This window comes from Trifolium pratense, linkage group LG5 (assembly GCF_020283565.1).
Source record: "Trifolium pratense cultivar HEN17-A07 linkage group LG5, ARS_RC_1.1, whole genome shotgun sequence".
NCBI classification, from domain to species: domain Eukaryota; kingdom Viridiplantae; phylum Streptophyta; class Magnoliopsida; order Fabales; family Fabaceae; genus Trifolium; species Trifolium pratense.
In genome coordinates, this window is record NC_060063.1 from 47,714,922 (window position 1) to 47,732,297 (window position 17,376).

General features: G+C 32.7%; 3 protein-coding genes and 1 pseudogene across 4 annotated transcripts; 3 read left to right on the plus strand and 1 right to left on the minus strand.

Annotated features, from left to right (window-relative positions):
- The first annotated feature begins 3,489 nt into the window (after positions 1 to 3,489).
- Positions 3,490 to 5,880, plus strand: LOC123883564 (light-harvesting complex-like protein 3 isotype 1, chloroplastic). The gene is made up of 3 exons (XM_045932408.1): positions 3,490 to 4,007; positions 5,172 to 5,309; positions 5,419 to 5,880. Exons 1-3 carry the CDS (start codon positions 3,656 to 3,658, stop codon positions 5,667 to 5,669), a joined length of 741 nt encoding a protein of 246 aa, XP_045788364.1. The 5' UTR covers positions 3,490 to 3,655; the 3' UTR covers positions 5,670 to 5,880.
- Positions 5,881 to 7,022: 1,142 nt separating this feature from the next.
- LOC123883565 (glutamate dehydrogenase 2-like) lies at positions 7,023 to 10,351 on the minus strand. The gene is made up of 9 exons (XM_045932409.1): positions 10,096 to 10,351; positions 9,823 to 9,936; positions 8,753 to 8,974; positions 8,580 to 8,654; positions 8,359 to 8,475; positions 8,002 to 8,252; positions 7,735 to 7,810; positions 7,558 to 7,644; positions 7,023 to 7,446 (listed from the first exon to the last, which is right to left on the minus strand). The coding sequence occupies exons 1-9, from the start codon at positions 10,201 to 10,203 to the stop codon at positions 7,261 to 7,263; spliced, it is 1,236 nt and encodes a 411-aa protein (XP_045788365.1). The 5' UTR covers positions 10,204 to 10,351; the 3' UTR covers positions 7,023 to 7,260.
- A 3,271-nt stretch (positions 10,352 to 13,622) lies between these two features.
- LOC123883566 (hepatocyte nuclear factor 6-like) lies at positions 13,623 to 16,739 on the plus strand. 2 transcript variants are annotated; one of them, XM_045932411.1, is made up of 5 exons: positions 13,623 to 13,791; positions 13,903 to 14,226; positions 16,104 to 16,262; positions 16,348 to 16,363; positions 16,527 to 16,739. In XM_045932411.1, the coding sequence occupies exons 1-5, from the start codon at positions 13,777 to 13,779 to the stop codon at positions 16,565 to 16,567; spliced, it is 555 nt and encodes a 184-aa protein (XP_045788367.1). In that variant the 5' UTR covers positions 13,623 to 13,776; the 3' UTR covers positions 16,568 to 16,739. The 2 variants fall into 2 exon arrangements, with proteins under 2 accessions (XP_045788367.1, XP_045788366.1); XM_045932410.1 differs by lacking the exon at positions 16,527 to 16,739 and having other exon boundaries at positions 16,348 to 16,498.
- LOC123887704 lies at positions 14,764 to 14,884 on the plus strand (annotated as a pseudogene).
- Positions 16,740 to 17,376: the final 637 nt, after the last annotated feature.

Below are 17,376 nucleotides of genomic sequence, written 5' to 3' on the forward strand. Positions count from 1 at the left end.
GATTCAATGGGATAACATCAATGGCTAGCTCGTATGCAGTGTTGGTAAGAATAGAAAAGTTCAGTTGGTTCAACAATGGCGGACGAAGGTTGGGAGGTGAGAAAATACGATGTTGATGAACAGAACGATGAAGTTGAATATATGTGATATTTTCTTTTTAATTTGCGTTTTGATTATTTGATTTTTACAACATGATTATAATTAATAAAACAATATAAATATTGAGATAATTTATGTAACTTTTAATATGACAGAGACTTATTTGCAATTTTAATAGATGTGAAGATGCATGGTAAGTGGTATGCACTATATAATCGTATGTGGCAGTTGAATAAGTCCGCTTACTTTTCTATTGGTCACAGTGGCGGTTTAACCAAAGAGACCATTTTTTCGACCTCACGCTAGAATTTGCCTTATTTTTATTTAATTTTCCTTGTGAAATGTGTTTAGGAAAAAAATATTTTGTTATAGATTGTTTTGTTGTAAAATTGATTTTGATTAGAGGGATGCTATTTGTAGCGAAGCCGTTCCTCGCGAAATGTCACGAATTGTTATTTCTTCTTTAATTTTTAATTTGTTTTCTTTAACCAATTAGTATGCACTATCTATCTATACTATACCGACACAACAAAATGCTCTCTTGTTAGTTGTTGTAGCTACATATAAAGATACTACACAAGAGTCACCGCTATAAACTCTCTTTTCAATAAGTATTTAAACTCTTTGGTGGCCCATAAAGAAATCATTGTTCTCATAAAATCTTAATTTGGCCTACCATTTTAATAAAACTTAACCAATTTTTCTCATTCTAGTTATGATAAGAACTGAGCAATGATAGATGATGTGATATCCATGTTCCAAAAAACACACAGCTAAATGTGAATCCTTTTATGTCGGCAAAGGTGGATGCCATGGGATGTGAAGCGATTGCGGTGTTGTGGAAGAGAGAAACAGTAACTTAGAAAAATTTGGAGATAAATTAATGTAAGTAAGAGAAACAATAATAGTAATAAAACAAAAAAGGAAATAAAATGGAAAAGTTGGAGTGCCACGTAGTTTCGTGATGTGGTTGTGATAATTTTTTCGCTCGATTGAGCATTTCTCTTTTGATTAAAAGTGAGCCGAATATAAATTGAATATAGTGAATAGTGATAAAGGGTATTCGACAATGATAACGGTAAGGTAATAATGAATGATATTGGACAACTAAATGATGGTAGATGTTAATGATAGTGATAGATAATGTCTGATGAGAGATGTTATGACGTGTGTCAACTAATTTTACCAATGAAAGATATCGGACGATACAGGTGGTCTATGATTTTGATGTTTATCATGAAGGGTGTTACAAACAAAATACATTTAGAGGTGGTTTTTGATAAGTGATGTTAGATAGTGAAGGACCTGAGTCTTGAAGTAGTAACGATGAGAAAACCATAAAGGTGTAAAACGATGATCGCAATAGTGGTGTTGGTGGTGACAATGGTCTAGTTTGTCCAATGATAAAGGGTGAGAAGATTAATAGTGAAGGTGGTAGACTCGCAATGTGGTGAATTTTAATCATCTTTTGTTGTTTTTGATTTAACATGCAAGAGTTATATTGAAAATCTAATCTAATAATTATAATGTGTTTAGATTTTTATTTAAGTTGTTTTGATTCTAAGTTTAATGGTGAAATTTTTAAAATAACATTCCTATAAATTATATAGTAGCTAGTAGAAGCTACTATATAAGGATAGAAGATTGGTAATTGACATCAAAATATTTTCATTTTTAATCCAATGCGTTTGATTTGCTAAAAATAGGGGACTGGATAATTTTTGTTATACCCTGTTTGATTAGAACTGGTTATGGGACCGAACAAAATAGGTAATAAAGAACATGACAAAAACAAGAATTTTGCCACCCACCAAACCACGGAACAACTTTTTGTCCACAATATAATTATAAAAAATACGAAAAATATCCATTTTATTTTCGAATATAAAAATTATTATCGACATATCTCTCTCCAATATAGTTTTGTCCCGTACTATCATGTTCTATCTTGTACTGTTCTGTTCAGTACTTGTTGTTTTGCGAATCAAACACAGTTTAATTATGTATGAGTAACAATTATAATTAGATAACTCAAACATAAATCATAAATCATTTTAACGCCAAAGACAAATCAGGTAGCTTGTAGTAGTTTATAAGTTGGAGTTAGAATATTGGTGTAAGAGTAATGTAATCCAAAGATAGTGCATAGTAATATATGATTGGATGTGGAATTGATGAGAACCCACAAAAAGACAAACAAGTTACGCATCTTACTAAACTAGCTAAGGCAATTGTTTTTATTATTAAATTAATAAATTTTAGTGTTTTGTTAATATGTGCATATAGGGTATATGTAAAAATATCTTAATATAGAAATTTAACATTTAATGATACAAAAAATTTAATGCTTAAAAATTTAAAATACACAAATTCTAAAGCATAAGTTATATTTTTGATTTCTTAATATGTGTCATATGTGCACATATTAACATTCTAATAAATTTTAATATAAAGTGTATATTCGGTTATAATTCTAGGGGTGTTAAAATTAATTCTCGACATATATAATTGATTTTGTCTTGTATAATTTTTTTTATCAAGTCTGACTTTAAAGTGAATTAGTAATTTTAATCTCGACCCCAATGCAATCTCAAGAAAAAATTTGTTTATATAAATATATTCAAAATTAGGCATGATAATGAGGCGGGGACCTTTCCCAAACTAAAACTCATAAATTTGAGGTTTTCAAACCCGCTCAAATTCTCAACAAGTATGAAAATTAGAATCTCAAACTCATACTCAATGAGTTCGGGTATTCTCATTCCGCCTCACTTTCATGTGAACTTGAGTTGAATTTTAGTATTTTTTTTTTAAAAAATGAGTAAAAGTCAAAAAAAAAATTGTTACGATAATATGATTCTTTTTTAAACAAAAAAATATACATAGAAAAAACAACTTTGTTTAATACCCAATTTAAAAACAAACGTATGAAAATAATTTAAGATTTTGTTTAAAAATTTATAATTTAAGGGAGGTAAAATATAATTATATATAAGTGGGGTGGATTTGGGAATGTGTTCGAGGTGGATATCAATGTCCTCATTATCTGCCCCACCCCGTCTTTTAACTTCAGGAAAAATTAAAATCAAACCCGATCAAATCAATTTTTCCCGTTAAAATTAGGGCGGACGGATAGTTGCGCGTATGACTTATATTGCTATGCCTACTCAAAATCAACTTACCTTCAATTTAACTTTGATCAAATGTAGTATATGTTTACGCAATATTCAATTACTTTTTTGAGGAAGAGAAACCACTACATTAGCTTACTATTGGACTTCTCGTGTGTCGCCCCTGCATTGCACTACTGATGCACCCCGCCAAAAAAATAAAAAATAAAACTTTGAGCAAAATCAGTTTTACATAATCAATTTATTAAAATTAATTTGTATGCACTTCCAAACTAAACAAAGTTCAGTATTAAATGCAATGTGACTATATTTATAGTAACTTATTGATTACTTTCACTCCCATTTGTGTTGTTGTGCCCATTCTGAAAGGGGATAGATAGATATCCATCCATCCACACCATCAATGCAACTCTAAAATCATCACCATGTCAACAACGACCATATCTATGGCTTCTTTTTCTCCTCTTACTAGAATCTCAACCACTCATTCTTCACACTCTAATCTCTTCACTCTCAGACCAAAAAACCTTCCTTTATTTTCACTCTCTCCTTTGAGAGCATCTGCTGGAACTTCTGATTCTGCTGACACTGCTGTTAAACCACCACCACCGGAGAAAATCTCTGTTGGGACAAATGGGTCTGCTTCTGCTGTTACTGCTGTTGAGGAAGTTAAGGTTTCTACTGGTTTTGTAGACCCTAGATGGGTAGCTGGGACATGGGATTTGATGCAGTTTAGGAAAAATGGTACCACTGATTGGGATGCTGTTATTGATGCTGGTAAATTTTCTGTCTTTGGTTAATGTTTCTTGTTTAGTTTGTAAATTATGTTTTTTTTTTTTGTCTGTATTGTAGGCTTAAGTTTCACTATTCTATTTGTTTTATCTTCTAATGTTTTTGTGGTTTACAATGTCTGTATTCACTTATACTTAAGATCCATTTCCTACTATGACCCTGTTTGGAAAATTTGCTAAATTAAGTGTTTATCATATATGCATGTATAAGCTATTTCTGTTCCAAAAGATAAAATTATGTCAATATGTTTCCATGTAAGTAATCTTGGAATGTTTATGGAAATAAGCTGAAAACATATTATGGACATGTCATAAGTTGTTTCCGTAAACTCTACTAAGTAGTCTCACAAACAAATGAGACTGAATTACAAGTTATTTCAATGAGAAAAGCTATTTCCTTTAAACTGAAAAAGGGAGTTTTGTTTGTGTGGTGCCTGTAGAGGGAGCAGTTCCTTCCTGTTTTAGTTCAAATTCTAGATTTGTTTGACTATGTGCGGGCACGCGCTTAGTAAGCGCCTTAGACTTATTATTGGCTATTCCTTCTTCTACAAAGCCTTAATGTGTTTGGTTTACCGTTGGCATGCGTTTCAAAGCAAGTCCAACACCAACACAACAAATAGTTATTCTGGACTCAGCAGGTGCTTGGCCTCTTCCAACACCAATCCAAAAACGCATTATTTTTTTTGGTTAAAGAGGAGGTGAATGCCTAATTTGTTGAGGAAGTGGTATGGTGCAGTGCAGCTGTTATAATCAGATATAGGGTGCTCGTTGAATGAATTGATAAAGGGTGTGATTCCTTTCTGGTTTGGAAGTCTATGGAATTTAGGCTCAGAATATCAATGCATTTCCTCTTATTGCATATAAGGGATTTCTACTTTTTACGGGACTCCGCCTATTAATAATAGTTGATGCATTAACAATTCTTCCTCGTCCCAAAATCAAGCCTATCAAAGTGGCACCTGATGCTGCCTCTTTTATGTCATAAATATGAACCGGTTTGCGTATATGGGATGAATGTGCCTAATAACTGTGTCATTACCATATTCTATTTGACTATGCATAGGGATTGAACTCATATGTTGTCATCTCCTCTTCTTTTATTCTTTATTTTTAAATGCTTTGAACTTCAACTAACCCGAAGAATACACAGAGGCAAGGAGGAGGAAATGGCTCCAGACTAACCCAGAATCATCCAGCAATGACAATCCTGTGGTGTTTGACACCTCTATCGTACCTTGGTGGGCATGGATAAAAAGGTTCCATCTCCCTGAAGCTGAACTACTTAATGGTTAGTTCTGTATTCTAAATTCTAAAATGAAATGAGAGAATAAAGGGTTTTTTCAATACGAGGGGGGAAAATCAACTTTGTTTACTTTTTCTTCTTTGGTTTCATGCAGGCCGCGCTGCTATGATAGGATTCTTTATGACATATCTGGTTGATAGCTTGACAGGAGTAGGTCTAGTTGATCAAATGAACAACTTCTTTTGCAAAACTCTTCTGTTTGTAGCAGTGGCGGGAGTACTTCTCATCCGAAAGAATGAGGATGTTGATACTTTTAAGAAGCTATTGGAGGAGACTACATTTTATGACAAGCAATGGCAAGCAACTTGGCAGGATGAGAATTTAAGCACTCCCAAAAAAGACTAGTGGGACTGTTATGTAGTTCTCTCCCACCACCTTTTGTTCCTTAATATAGTGTGCTCTATTATTAATCTTGCTAGTGCAGAAACAAGACATGAATATTATTTAGACATTGTATTTCATTTCCTTTTATGATCCTAATGCAGAATGATACAGAGTTTTTGTATGTTCGCAATGTAGGATTTTTCTTAAGTGAATATGAAATTGGTTTGAGTAACTCTCTTAATTGAGTCAGATACAGTCATACAACTAATTCGACAAATATAACAAAGGGTTTGAATTGAACTCATTACGTGAATCAATCCTAGAAAGGAGTATGCAATGTACACATTTGAATTGTCAGCAATAATGTTCCATTTCTTGATGTAGTGATTGCAGTTGTGGGATTAGGGAATGCCATGCATCTAATGCAAACCGAGTATATTTCAATTTTCAAGGAATTAAAAGATTGGGACCAATATGCCATTATCTTTTAACATAGGAATGATACTCACATCACAGACTGGTCCTTCTTTATCAGTTGTCACTTTCGAGTTTCGATAGAGATAATGAAGGGTACCATGCTAAGGTTTCTCCATGCTTTCTTACAGACAACAGGATGGATGACAGTTAGTAATAGGTCTCCCATCACGACAGCCTATACATAGGAAGTTAGGATAGGAGTAACTGATAAATCGAGATTAAGGGGGGTCTATTGGATTGAGATTTCAATGGATTTTAAAAGACTTTTTTATTATAAAAAAGTCTTGTGGTATTCAATTAAGACTTTTACAAAAGTTAAGTAAATCTTGTGGTATTCAATTAAGAGAGAAAAGAGGGTCATTCGGTTAATTGACAATTGAGAGAGAGAAGAGGGTCATTCGGTTAATTGACAGTTGGTTGGTTAGTAGAGATTAGGCTCTGGAATTCCTTTGAAACTCTTTCTCTTTATCTTTTTCTCTGTTAATTCCTAAATTCTGTGTGTTTATTCTCAGTTGTAAGGGATTTCTTAGGGTTATATCTTCAACAAAAGTAGATAAAATAAAAGAAGTAGATAGATTCAGATGGCCTTAAAACTCATTTGAGGTTGTCTTAAAAAAAAATGATGTATCTCAAGATCAGGGTGATAAATGGAGTGGGTTCAAGGTTGATATCAACATCCCTCTGCCTCCAACTTTGAGAAGCAGAATTAAACCCAACTTCAGTAGTCTAATTCCTCAAAAAGCATGAATTTCATATCTAAAAGCATATGAAAAGCATGAGTTTCATATCTAATTCTTCAAAAACTTTGGGATCCATGAAGTATTAATTGTTGTTACTTTTGACTTGGATGCACATTTAGACATAATATCTTAAAGTAAAATGGAAAACAAACACATAAGAGAACCAAAGGATAGCTATAACTTAATCTTAAATTCCTGGATAAAAATGGTGGCGCTATAATATTTTTATTTGACGTCTCAAATAACTATATCAATTATCTGACTAATGCTAAGATACCAAAAGCCTAACTGAAAAGTAAAACAAGACAAAATTTCTACTTTTGCAGTACTGAGCAATGGTGTAACTGATTCTGATATAAGTAAACAAAAAGGAGCAATGCATATTGAATCGCTCTTTAAGCTTCCCAACCCCTCAAAAGTGTTGCACGGGCGACACGGTTCACTCCCAGAGTGAAGGCTCCCATTCTCAAGTCACAATCATGAATTTTGCACATTGCCTTGATGTCTAGGAAAGCCTTGCTCATGTACTTCTTCAGCTCACGGTTCACTTTTTCTTCATCCCACATAAAACCTTGAATGTTCTGCAAACAAAATTGAATCAGAGTGAGACTTAGCATCATATTATAAATATTAATAAGAGGGACTCCGAGTTTGGTTAGAATTTGAACGTCTTTTGTTGGTCTTATTTATACCTGAACCCATTCAAAGTAGCTCACAGTAACTCCACCAGCATTAGCATAAATATCAGGTAATATAGTGACTCCTTTCTTGGACAAGATCTGAAAAAAAGATATAACTTCCATTACATAATATAATTTCTGGATATATACCTAATAAGAAACGGCACTGCTGCGAATTAGTAACCATACCTCATCAGCATCAGGATCAGTGGGGTGATTTGCAGCTTCTACAATAAGCTTAGCTTTCACATCAGCAGCATTGTCCCTTGAACAATGATATACCAATATTAACTTGTAGCTCTTAAAAAAAATGTTATGGTTAAACTTGAAAGAACGGCGGGAAAGACAAAATTAAATAGGGAGGATACAATGTTAATCTTAGTGTGCAAATCTAAGAGAAAAATGAAATCAATTGTATGCCGATGATCTGAGTTGGGGTGACATAGAAAAACATACTTGTTTAGAACTCCGCCCAAGGCACATGGGATAAGAACATCACATTCATGAACAAGCACTTCATTTGGATCCATGGTATCTGCTCCTTGGAACTCTGTCAAGTTTGGATTGGTTTCCTTGTGTTTCAGAAGAGCAGTGATATCAATTCCATTGGGATTTTTTATGGCTCCAGTGATGTCACTCACAGCAACCACCTTACCCCCTCTCTCAAAAATAGCCTTAGCAGCCCATGTTCCAACATTTCCAAAGCCCTGGATAGCGTCATAAAAATCATATCAATGATTAAAATGGGATTAATATGTAATATATACAGCATCATCCTGATATAGTGGTGAACATAGAGTGATGAAGAAATACCTGAATGGCAAATGTTTGGTCAGAAACTGCCTTCCCATTTTCAGCTAACCAAGCCTCTGTTGCAAAAACGACTCCGAGACCTGTGGCTGCTTCCCTTCCCAAAGAGCCACCAAGATCCTACAGGCAGAAACATCAGTTTTAAGATAATTTCTTAATTACTGATATGCACAAGAACACGATATTTTGATGTCTCCAGGGGAATGTTTGTATATGATACTTACAATAGGCTTTCCCGTCACAACAGCAGGTGAATGTCCATGAAACTTTGAATACTCATCAAGAATCCATGCCATGGTCTGTGAAAAAACAGATCAATGAGAAGGAAATACAAAATTGTTGAATAATAGTATCTATAAAGTTGGACAGAAAGAATTTACAATTGTGAAAACAATACCTGAGCATTGGTTCCCATATCAGGAGCAGGAACATCTCGCTGAACGCCAATGAGATCATGAATCTTTTGGGTGAAAACCCGAGTTAGACGTTCTAACTCACTGATGCTCAAGTCCCTCGGGTTGCAACCAATCCCTCCCTTTGCACCTCCATAGGGGATGTCTGCTACAGCTGTCTTCCATGTCATCAGCTGAGCTAGAGCATTCACTTCATCAGGGTCAACCTGGAACCAGAAAATTTGACAATTTGATATTCAAAAGAAGTTTAAAGAATTAAATTGTTAACATTAACATTCATAACTTTAACTAAAGCATCAACATGCAACCACAACGTCGGCATATTTGTTGGTTTGCAATTTCAATGCTTGCATAGACACAATTTAAACTCTTGACAACAAACTGCATTTCATCTACATATTCAGGGAAACAATTAATGAAAGGATATATGCAATGTACACTTCATGATTGGATTTGGAATACCGAAATTGAATAAATGAATATGCAGCATGTATCTCATGGTTGGATTCAGAATACCGAAATAGGCGAGTAAATTTTTTAAGGGAATTATGCTAATACATTACAAAAACATAAAAAGCATACAGAAACAAGGCATTAATATAATCACAAGAAAACCAGTGCACAAGAAAATCCCAAGCCTCGTCTGAGTATGTGACTTCCAGAAACTGAGAATGTTTACAATTTTGCATGATCACCAAAAGAAAGTACAAGCATTACCACAAAAAGTGACCTCATTTGTTAACAGATATGGACTCAAAGAATTGATCACATCAATATGCAAAACATTATTAATACCTTGACACAGCCCCAAATACAATTTTAACAGAAAAAATTCATAAATTTCCAAAGCCACAAACTGGGGTTCTATCAAACAGTTATGATCTCACATAACATTTAATATGTCATGTTATGATCTCACATAACATAAAATATTAAATTGAACACATGAGGGCTAAATCATGATATCATGAATTCAATCAGTAATATTTACAAACAGTATGAATGCAATTCAACCAAATCAAATCAATAGGATCATCATAAAACAAAATTCTACCTCAGGATGATAACGAATCCCTCCTTTCATAGGACCACGAGCATTATCATGTTGGATCCTAAACCCAACATAAGAAACAAGAGTACCATCATCTTTAGGGATCGTGCATTCAACCTACAAAATCAATTTCAACACACCCCACATAAAAAAAATCAATTTTTTCCCATGATTTACCAAAACAAAACCATGCAAATTAAATCAAAACAAAAACAGAACAAAAAAACAGAGAATTAAAAAAAAAAACAAAAATTGGTTGATTAAAAAGAACAATACTTTGATTTCTCTGAATGGAATAAGAAGACTCTTCTCAAGCTTAGAATCTAAGCCGAGAATACGAGCTGCACGTTGAAAATTGCGGTTTGTGGCTGCTAAAGCATTCATAGCTGAGTTTGAAGAAGAAGAAGAATGAATGAATGAAAAGAATGAAACAGTGATGAGTGAGTGAAGAAGAAACTCACCAATGACACTGAAATTTATAGGTTAAAGAGAAATTTTCGGCAAGTATTCATTACAGTGATCAAATCAAATAAATATGGAAGGAACCAAATTTTTGGTCTATATACATATAATAAATAAAAACTATACTATAATTATTATTTTTAGACAGAATTTTTTTAATAGTATTTTAATATTTTTTTTTGACTTATAATAGTATTTTAATTATTATCTTTCTATAATTTCTGCAATAATATTGACGTATTTGATATTTAAAAAAAAATTGAAAATTATTTTATTTAGGTTTTGATAAAATCCACCTGTATCCACATGTGTATTCTTATCTATTTTTATTTTTTTGGTTAAATAAATGTGTTTTCTTATTCTTATCTGTATAAATTTTTTGGTGAAATATATGTGTATTCTTATTCTTATCTATACAATCATGTTTTAAGGATATATTATGATGACTTATTCTTATTGGATTTAGAATTTATTTTACATGGATAATTATTGCTAGAGCATATATTCTTCTAAATTTCAGACATATCATATCTTAACATATCTTATTAAGCTTAATAAAAAAAAACATATCTTTATCACCAAAAAAAAAATAAAATATATCTTATTAAGTAAGTTTTTGCTGGTGTCTTTTGACTGAATTAATTAGTACTTAATTTTTTTTACAAAACAATTCACGCATAAAGTGCATTTTATACTACAATACAAATTTTATGCAATTTATTTTTTTTGTCAAGTCTTTTTGGGCATTTTAATTCTTTTTTAGTTGATGAGTATTTTTATTATTTAATTTATGGATTTTTTCTTTAGTTTGATTCAATACAAAATTGGATTATTTATTTAGCTTAGTTTGATTCAATGCAAAATAAAAAATTGACACTTATGTTTAACATTTTAAATATTAGGAAGATGACATTTTTTTTCGAACAAACCAAAATGAGATTTATTAATCAACTGAATAGTCTCTTCAGTACAAGGCGTGCCAAAAAATACTACAAGAGTTTACAGATACAATAATCGGAAAAACAATCGAGAAAACAGAGTTACACCATGCCCAAACAAGTAATACGGCTCAACCACCAGCTATGATAGTTGAAAACTAAATTAATGTTTGTTGTCTTCAACCACCGGTAAGAATAAAGTTTGACATTGTCCAACAATTGTGTTAAGGACGGTTCTGAATTTCTGAATAACCTATGATTTCTTTCGTTCCAAATAATCCAGACATATAAGAGCCAAATAAGTTGTCGGAAGGAGCGGCGCGCTTTGAGATCGCCAAAAGAAAAAGTAAACTGAAAAAAATGATCTGACAGATTTTTAGGATCCACGAATGATAAGCCAATCAATGACCTAATTGACGACCAAATAGAGTCAAAGACGTTGCAGGAAATAAATTAGTGTTGAGCTGATTCCATGCCTCTGCATTCGGCCACACAAAACTGAGCTTTTTGAGTGATGATGCCTCGAATCACCAAATTTACTTTAGTTGGCAACCTATCTCGCAACAGTCTCCAAGCAAAAATAGACACCTTCAAGAAAACCTGTTTGTGCCAAATAAGATCTTCAATGACATCCCCAGAAAAAAGTTTCCCACAATAAAGTCACTGATCCCCCATCCCAAATGAGGAAAAATCCACTCAAGTCCATATATGCATGTTTCCCTCCTACCCAGTAGTACACCAGAACATCTGCATGTATAAGCGTCAATTTCCCTTTTTGTAGGTTAGTCAAGAAGTTCACATGCGCCTCTTTCTTCATAGATACACATGCACACCTAAAAATCACAAATACCATCCACGACAAAGTCATACTTGTATTTGAAGCCTGGAAGCTCTTTACAGTGAATTACATGCTCCCCAAATGTATTCAAGTATGTCTTACGACAAATAGGGCAAACCTCATAAACAATAAAAAAAAATAGAATCATGAGGTGGTATCTGAGAATAGTGCAGTACTCCATCGATGACATATGTTGTCTTAACTCATCGATGGGGATAAATAAAAGAAAATCTTGAGTATGAGATGCTTGCAAATACATCAAAATCGATTTCTGTCTTGTGGTCATGTCAAAGTTGACTTACATGTCCTGAACAATTGTACTAAAAAGGGCACTCGCCAAAGCAAGTTAGGCTTTAAGGGGAACGGTGTAGCGAAACTACTAAAGTAAAAAGTCAAAATCGTATACAAAGACCATCCAAAGCGATGCCAAAATCAGAGTTCATACCACATATTTCACTGTCTCTCAATATATGATATTGCAACATCCAAGATTGGACCTTGGAAGCCACAAAAGCATATGAGGTAGCCTCTACTACTGAGTATAAAACAAACCCTCAAACCCTAATAGGTAAATAAGGCACCCTCCATTGAAGGTCTTCAAAGTAAGGACCTTTACCAACCACAATGTCTTCAATCGCACCTCACAACTCTTTATCAAACAACATAGTTTCCTCCTCCATGTCAATTGATTGACATGTTCTTAAGTCGAAAAAAGTTTGGTGATGCCGATGCATGATCGAAATAAAATTAAAGAAGAACATTATGTGGGCCCCTTAACTAAGGAAGAATGCATTAACTCAACTGCCCTGGCAACTCTATTCACAGTCACCCCCTTCATAAAACCTCTATCTCGGCTAACAATCTCTCTAAGCAATTTCACCCTAGCATTGGTCTCCCAATGCCTGAAGGAAACAACCCTCGCGAAGTTTTTTGTTATCGCACGACGGGCAAAAGATCTCGGTCACATGGACATTCAAATTAAGGCTTAATCTCAGGTCTGTCTTTAAGATGATATTAAGTGCTTTAGCCACCTTCTAGCACATGTTAAAAGTTACTCTAGGCCTAAAAAAAAATTTCTACATTTATTTCCTTAACATGTGTCTAATATGTGCCCTCTTATGACACATGTTAACATTCTTCTTATGTAAAAAAAATGCTAACTAATGCCCCATTAATGCTAGTTAAAGAAACCAAAGATTGAAAAATCATCTTAAAATTTGTATAGTAAATATTTAAAACATATAGATAATGAAATTTTCATTGTAAATTATACTTTTTTTTTCTTAACTAACTAGTGTCTCGGGCATTAGTATGACCAACAACTTAATTTTGTTGAAGGAAAACAAAGTAAGCAAGCCATAATAATATCACATGTGTAAGGTGGTGTTATATATAGTCACACGAAGCTATAATTGGGCCGCAACATTGTTGACAACGATAAATCGATAATTACATTATGCTTCTTTATTTTATTTTATTTTATTTTTTCACAAATATGCTTCTTTAATTTATCAGGAAGCATAGTTTGGTTCCTTCCAAATTCAACACAAACAAATATATAAATTTGCAATATTCTCTTAGCCTAAACTTTTACTTAACATTAACATAGTTAACATCTCCTAGCTACTCTCTAGGCCTGCACATGTAGATTACTTAACCAAAACCTAACATAATTAGATTCTCAAAAAAAGTCATACATGCTACACTCTTTGTTCCAAAATGCCTACCAAACAGGTAAATAATCACTTCCACATTTTTTTTTCCTTCTAATTATGTCCTAATTTTGTGATGTACTTTGTTGACATTTGAGGTTTCTATTTAATTTACCCCTATGAATTTTTTTAGGTAAATTACCGCAATGATAAGGCAGTGTTAATGAAGGTATACGTTGAGAAATCTAAGAAGAAGAGGTCATCAACATCATCATTAATTCAACAACATCATCATCATCATCATCATCATCATCACCATTATCATATTCATCACACGGTTGCACAAGAAGTAGTTGATGGATCAAGTTGCAATATTAATAATAAAGGATACTATGATAGAAGATCAAGGTTGCTTATGTACTCTCGTATACTTAGGAATTCTGCAAGAGGAGGAGCATCGCCCTTGCCATTACTCCCAAACTATTCTCAAAACAATAATATTCAAATCCAAACACAGGTAGTAATCCCTCCTTATTATTAGATTAAATGTCACGTTCGCGTCTGAGTTGTGCGTATTTATTAAAGAAATTATTTATTGTGTTGATTTTAACCGTATTATTAATATTATTTACTAAAATAATATTTTTATTAAGTAAAATCCAATGAACCAAGTGATAATAACTATTTTAAAACAAATAAGAAGTGAAAATTTAACATATTTATGAGACAAGAATTGCATTAATGCACATAATTTGATGTATCTATAAATGATACTACTACTTCATACTCAATTATAAACATGAAGAAAAACAAAACATAAATGTGTTGCACTTAAATTTAAACAAGAAAAAGTTAACACACAACCTAGGTACATTTAAACTTACTATTCCAAAAATACTATCAAGTTAATTATTATTGTAATGTCGTGAGAGATGATCACTATAATTAGGAGTAAGCTCATAAATGTATTTTCTTTTAAAATCAAGAAAATTAAATTCACTTAACTATCATCTCTAATGCTTATAAAAAAACTATCATTTTTTTTATATATAAAAAAATTAATGATAGTTAAGCACTAATGCACCGGATCCCATCAGAACTCTGCAGTTAAGTGTGTTTGGGCGAGAGTAGTACTAGGATGAGTGACCTCCTGAGAAGTCCTTGTGTTGCACATTATTAAAAAACTATCATCTTTAATAAGTATGAAAATAGATATTTTTACATATAATTGAGTAAGGAATACTTAAGACTAATTGTAGGTTTTTTTTTTTGTCTAAAATAAAATATTCATTCATTCAAATCGATAGATACATCAGATACAAGCACAAATTCAATGTCGCTAAAAACGTAAAGGATGAATCTACGAACAAACTCACAACATTCAAGTTAATAGCATAAAACGGCATGCTTAAGCCTACAAATAATTGACAAAATAAAAGTAACTGAAATACTCATGTCTTCGGATCTTCATCGTTGATGACCTTGTCATTGATTGAATCGGTAGTTGATCAAAGTTGATCTGTCAATCTGAACCAAACGAACGCCACAAAAAACAGGAAAGCAAACAAGCACTGCAAGAAGACGAAGATCAAACAAACACCGCACGAAGACGGGACGCACTAAGGCAAAGAAATCACAAAATAAAACAGGAACACTCTAATCTATGTGAAATTTCACTTATTTAAACAAAAGCAAATATAAAACGATCAAGAGGGGTGATTTTGGATCAAAATTGACCTTAAACCATCCCTCTTTAAAAGATAAACAAGAAGAGAAAGCAATAAGAATATGTGTTGTTGTGCGGCGGCTAAACCTAATTCACCTTGAGAAAATGGGTAAGTTCATTAATTATAGGTTCTATTTGACACATTTGTAGTTTTTTTTTATATGGTGACATATTTGTAGCTAATTGCGAGACTTTTTTTTTTTCGTGTTAACTTTTCGTTTATTAGGGGAAGGATCTCTAAGTAAAGTTTGGTCAAAAATTATTTTATCTAAAAATCGAATTTGAATTCTCCTAAATAACATGTTCTTTAGTGAACTATTTATGAGAATTTAGTAACCACAAGATTATTTTTTTTTGAATAAGCTAAATTAGCCCATCCAAATTGGCACCAGAGAGAATCGAACCTCAGACCTCAAGAGGAGTACACTCCAACCACAAGATTATAAATGTCAATTTATATCCATAAGTGGGCATCACCGGCACCGCAAGGACAATCTCCACGAGCATAGACGGGAAAATACTTCCAAAGTTGGAAGAATGGGGTGGAGAGTATTTTGAGTGGCAGGGACGGAGAGCAGGAGAGTACTCTCTTCCCGACCACGTTGACATCCCTACACAAGTTTATTTATTTAATCTTAGAAAGTTATTTTCTTTGCTAAATTTTGTAGATGAATTCTTCCAAGAAGAAACCAAAGCATGCAGGCGCGTCAGCTTGCTTTGGCAATTGGAAACTTCTAATTCCAAGCTTCTTAAGATCATGGTCAAATGAACAAAAAAAGGAGAAAAAAAAGCAAAGAATTTCAGGAAATGGATTTAAAAAATTGCAGGTATTTTGAATGCAAATTCTTCAATAATATTCAATTATAGCACATATACTAAGGCACACTCTGATATGTTCTATTGTTTTGTCAGGTAAGTAAAGGAAAAGGTTTCATTCCAAAATTCATTTCAATATGGAAGTGTGCTTGAAGTTGAAGTTCAAGGTATCAAATATTGATTTAAGCGAAAACTGTAAGGATTTGTAAAGAAGAGGGAATTCAATATATGTTTGAATTGACGGTGAGTTCAAAACAAAAAAAATAAAGGAAAAGGTTTCATTCCAAAATTCATTTCAATATGGAAGTGTGCTTGAAGTTGAAGTTCAATGTATCAAATATTATTGATTTAAGCGACAACGGTAAAGATTTGTAAAGAAGAGGAAATTCAATATATGTTTGAATTGACGGTGAGTTCAAAACAAAAAAAATTATGGTGGCACTGTAATTATGTGAAGCTTAAAAGTATATTTTTTTTTAGCCTTGCTATATGGTGCGAAGGATACAACTCAAGACGGAATACGATGCAACGTGGATAGTGCATTTATGTTTTTAAAATGAATAAAAGTAATACACGGATAAAATAAGATTTCATCCGCTAATATGAATTTGCTGCTTTTCATTGCCCCTTCAGTCGTACCATTTATCTTTTCCCTTTTTCTTTTTATCAAAATCACATTTGTTCATTTGATAATTTCACCGTTAATTCAAACATACAGTATTACAAGAATAAAAACGATAGGCAATAAAAAGAGTTAGTAGAGATTTATATGTGCTATAAGTCAAAGATAAACTATTCTTATATCGAGTAAATAAACAGAAGCACAATAGCATATATTATCTAACAATAATATTTCATTTAGTTAGGTTTAAGTTCTTGTCATACATTCATACTGATTGTTGACAATTTCTTCATGTACTTCGTTCAGCATTTATGTTGTCGTTTATGAGATGCAAAAGCTACCAAATTTTGTAGTGTACAAAAATCCCAATATAGAACTTTATCCTCATGTACAGATCAAACCACTTCTTTTTCTGAATTGTCATTTTTTTTTCTATAATTGAATTGTCGTTAAACCAAATAAATAAACTTATGCGAATAATTTATGCAAATAAATAAACTTTT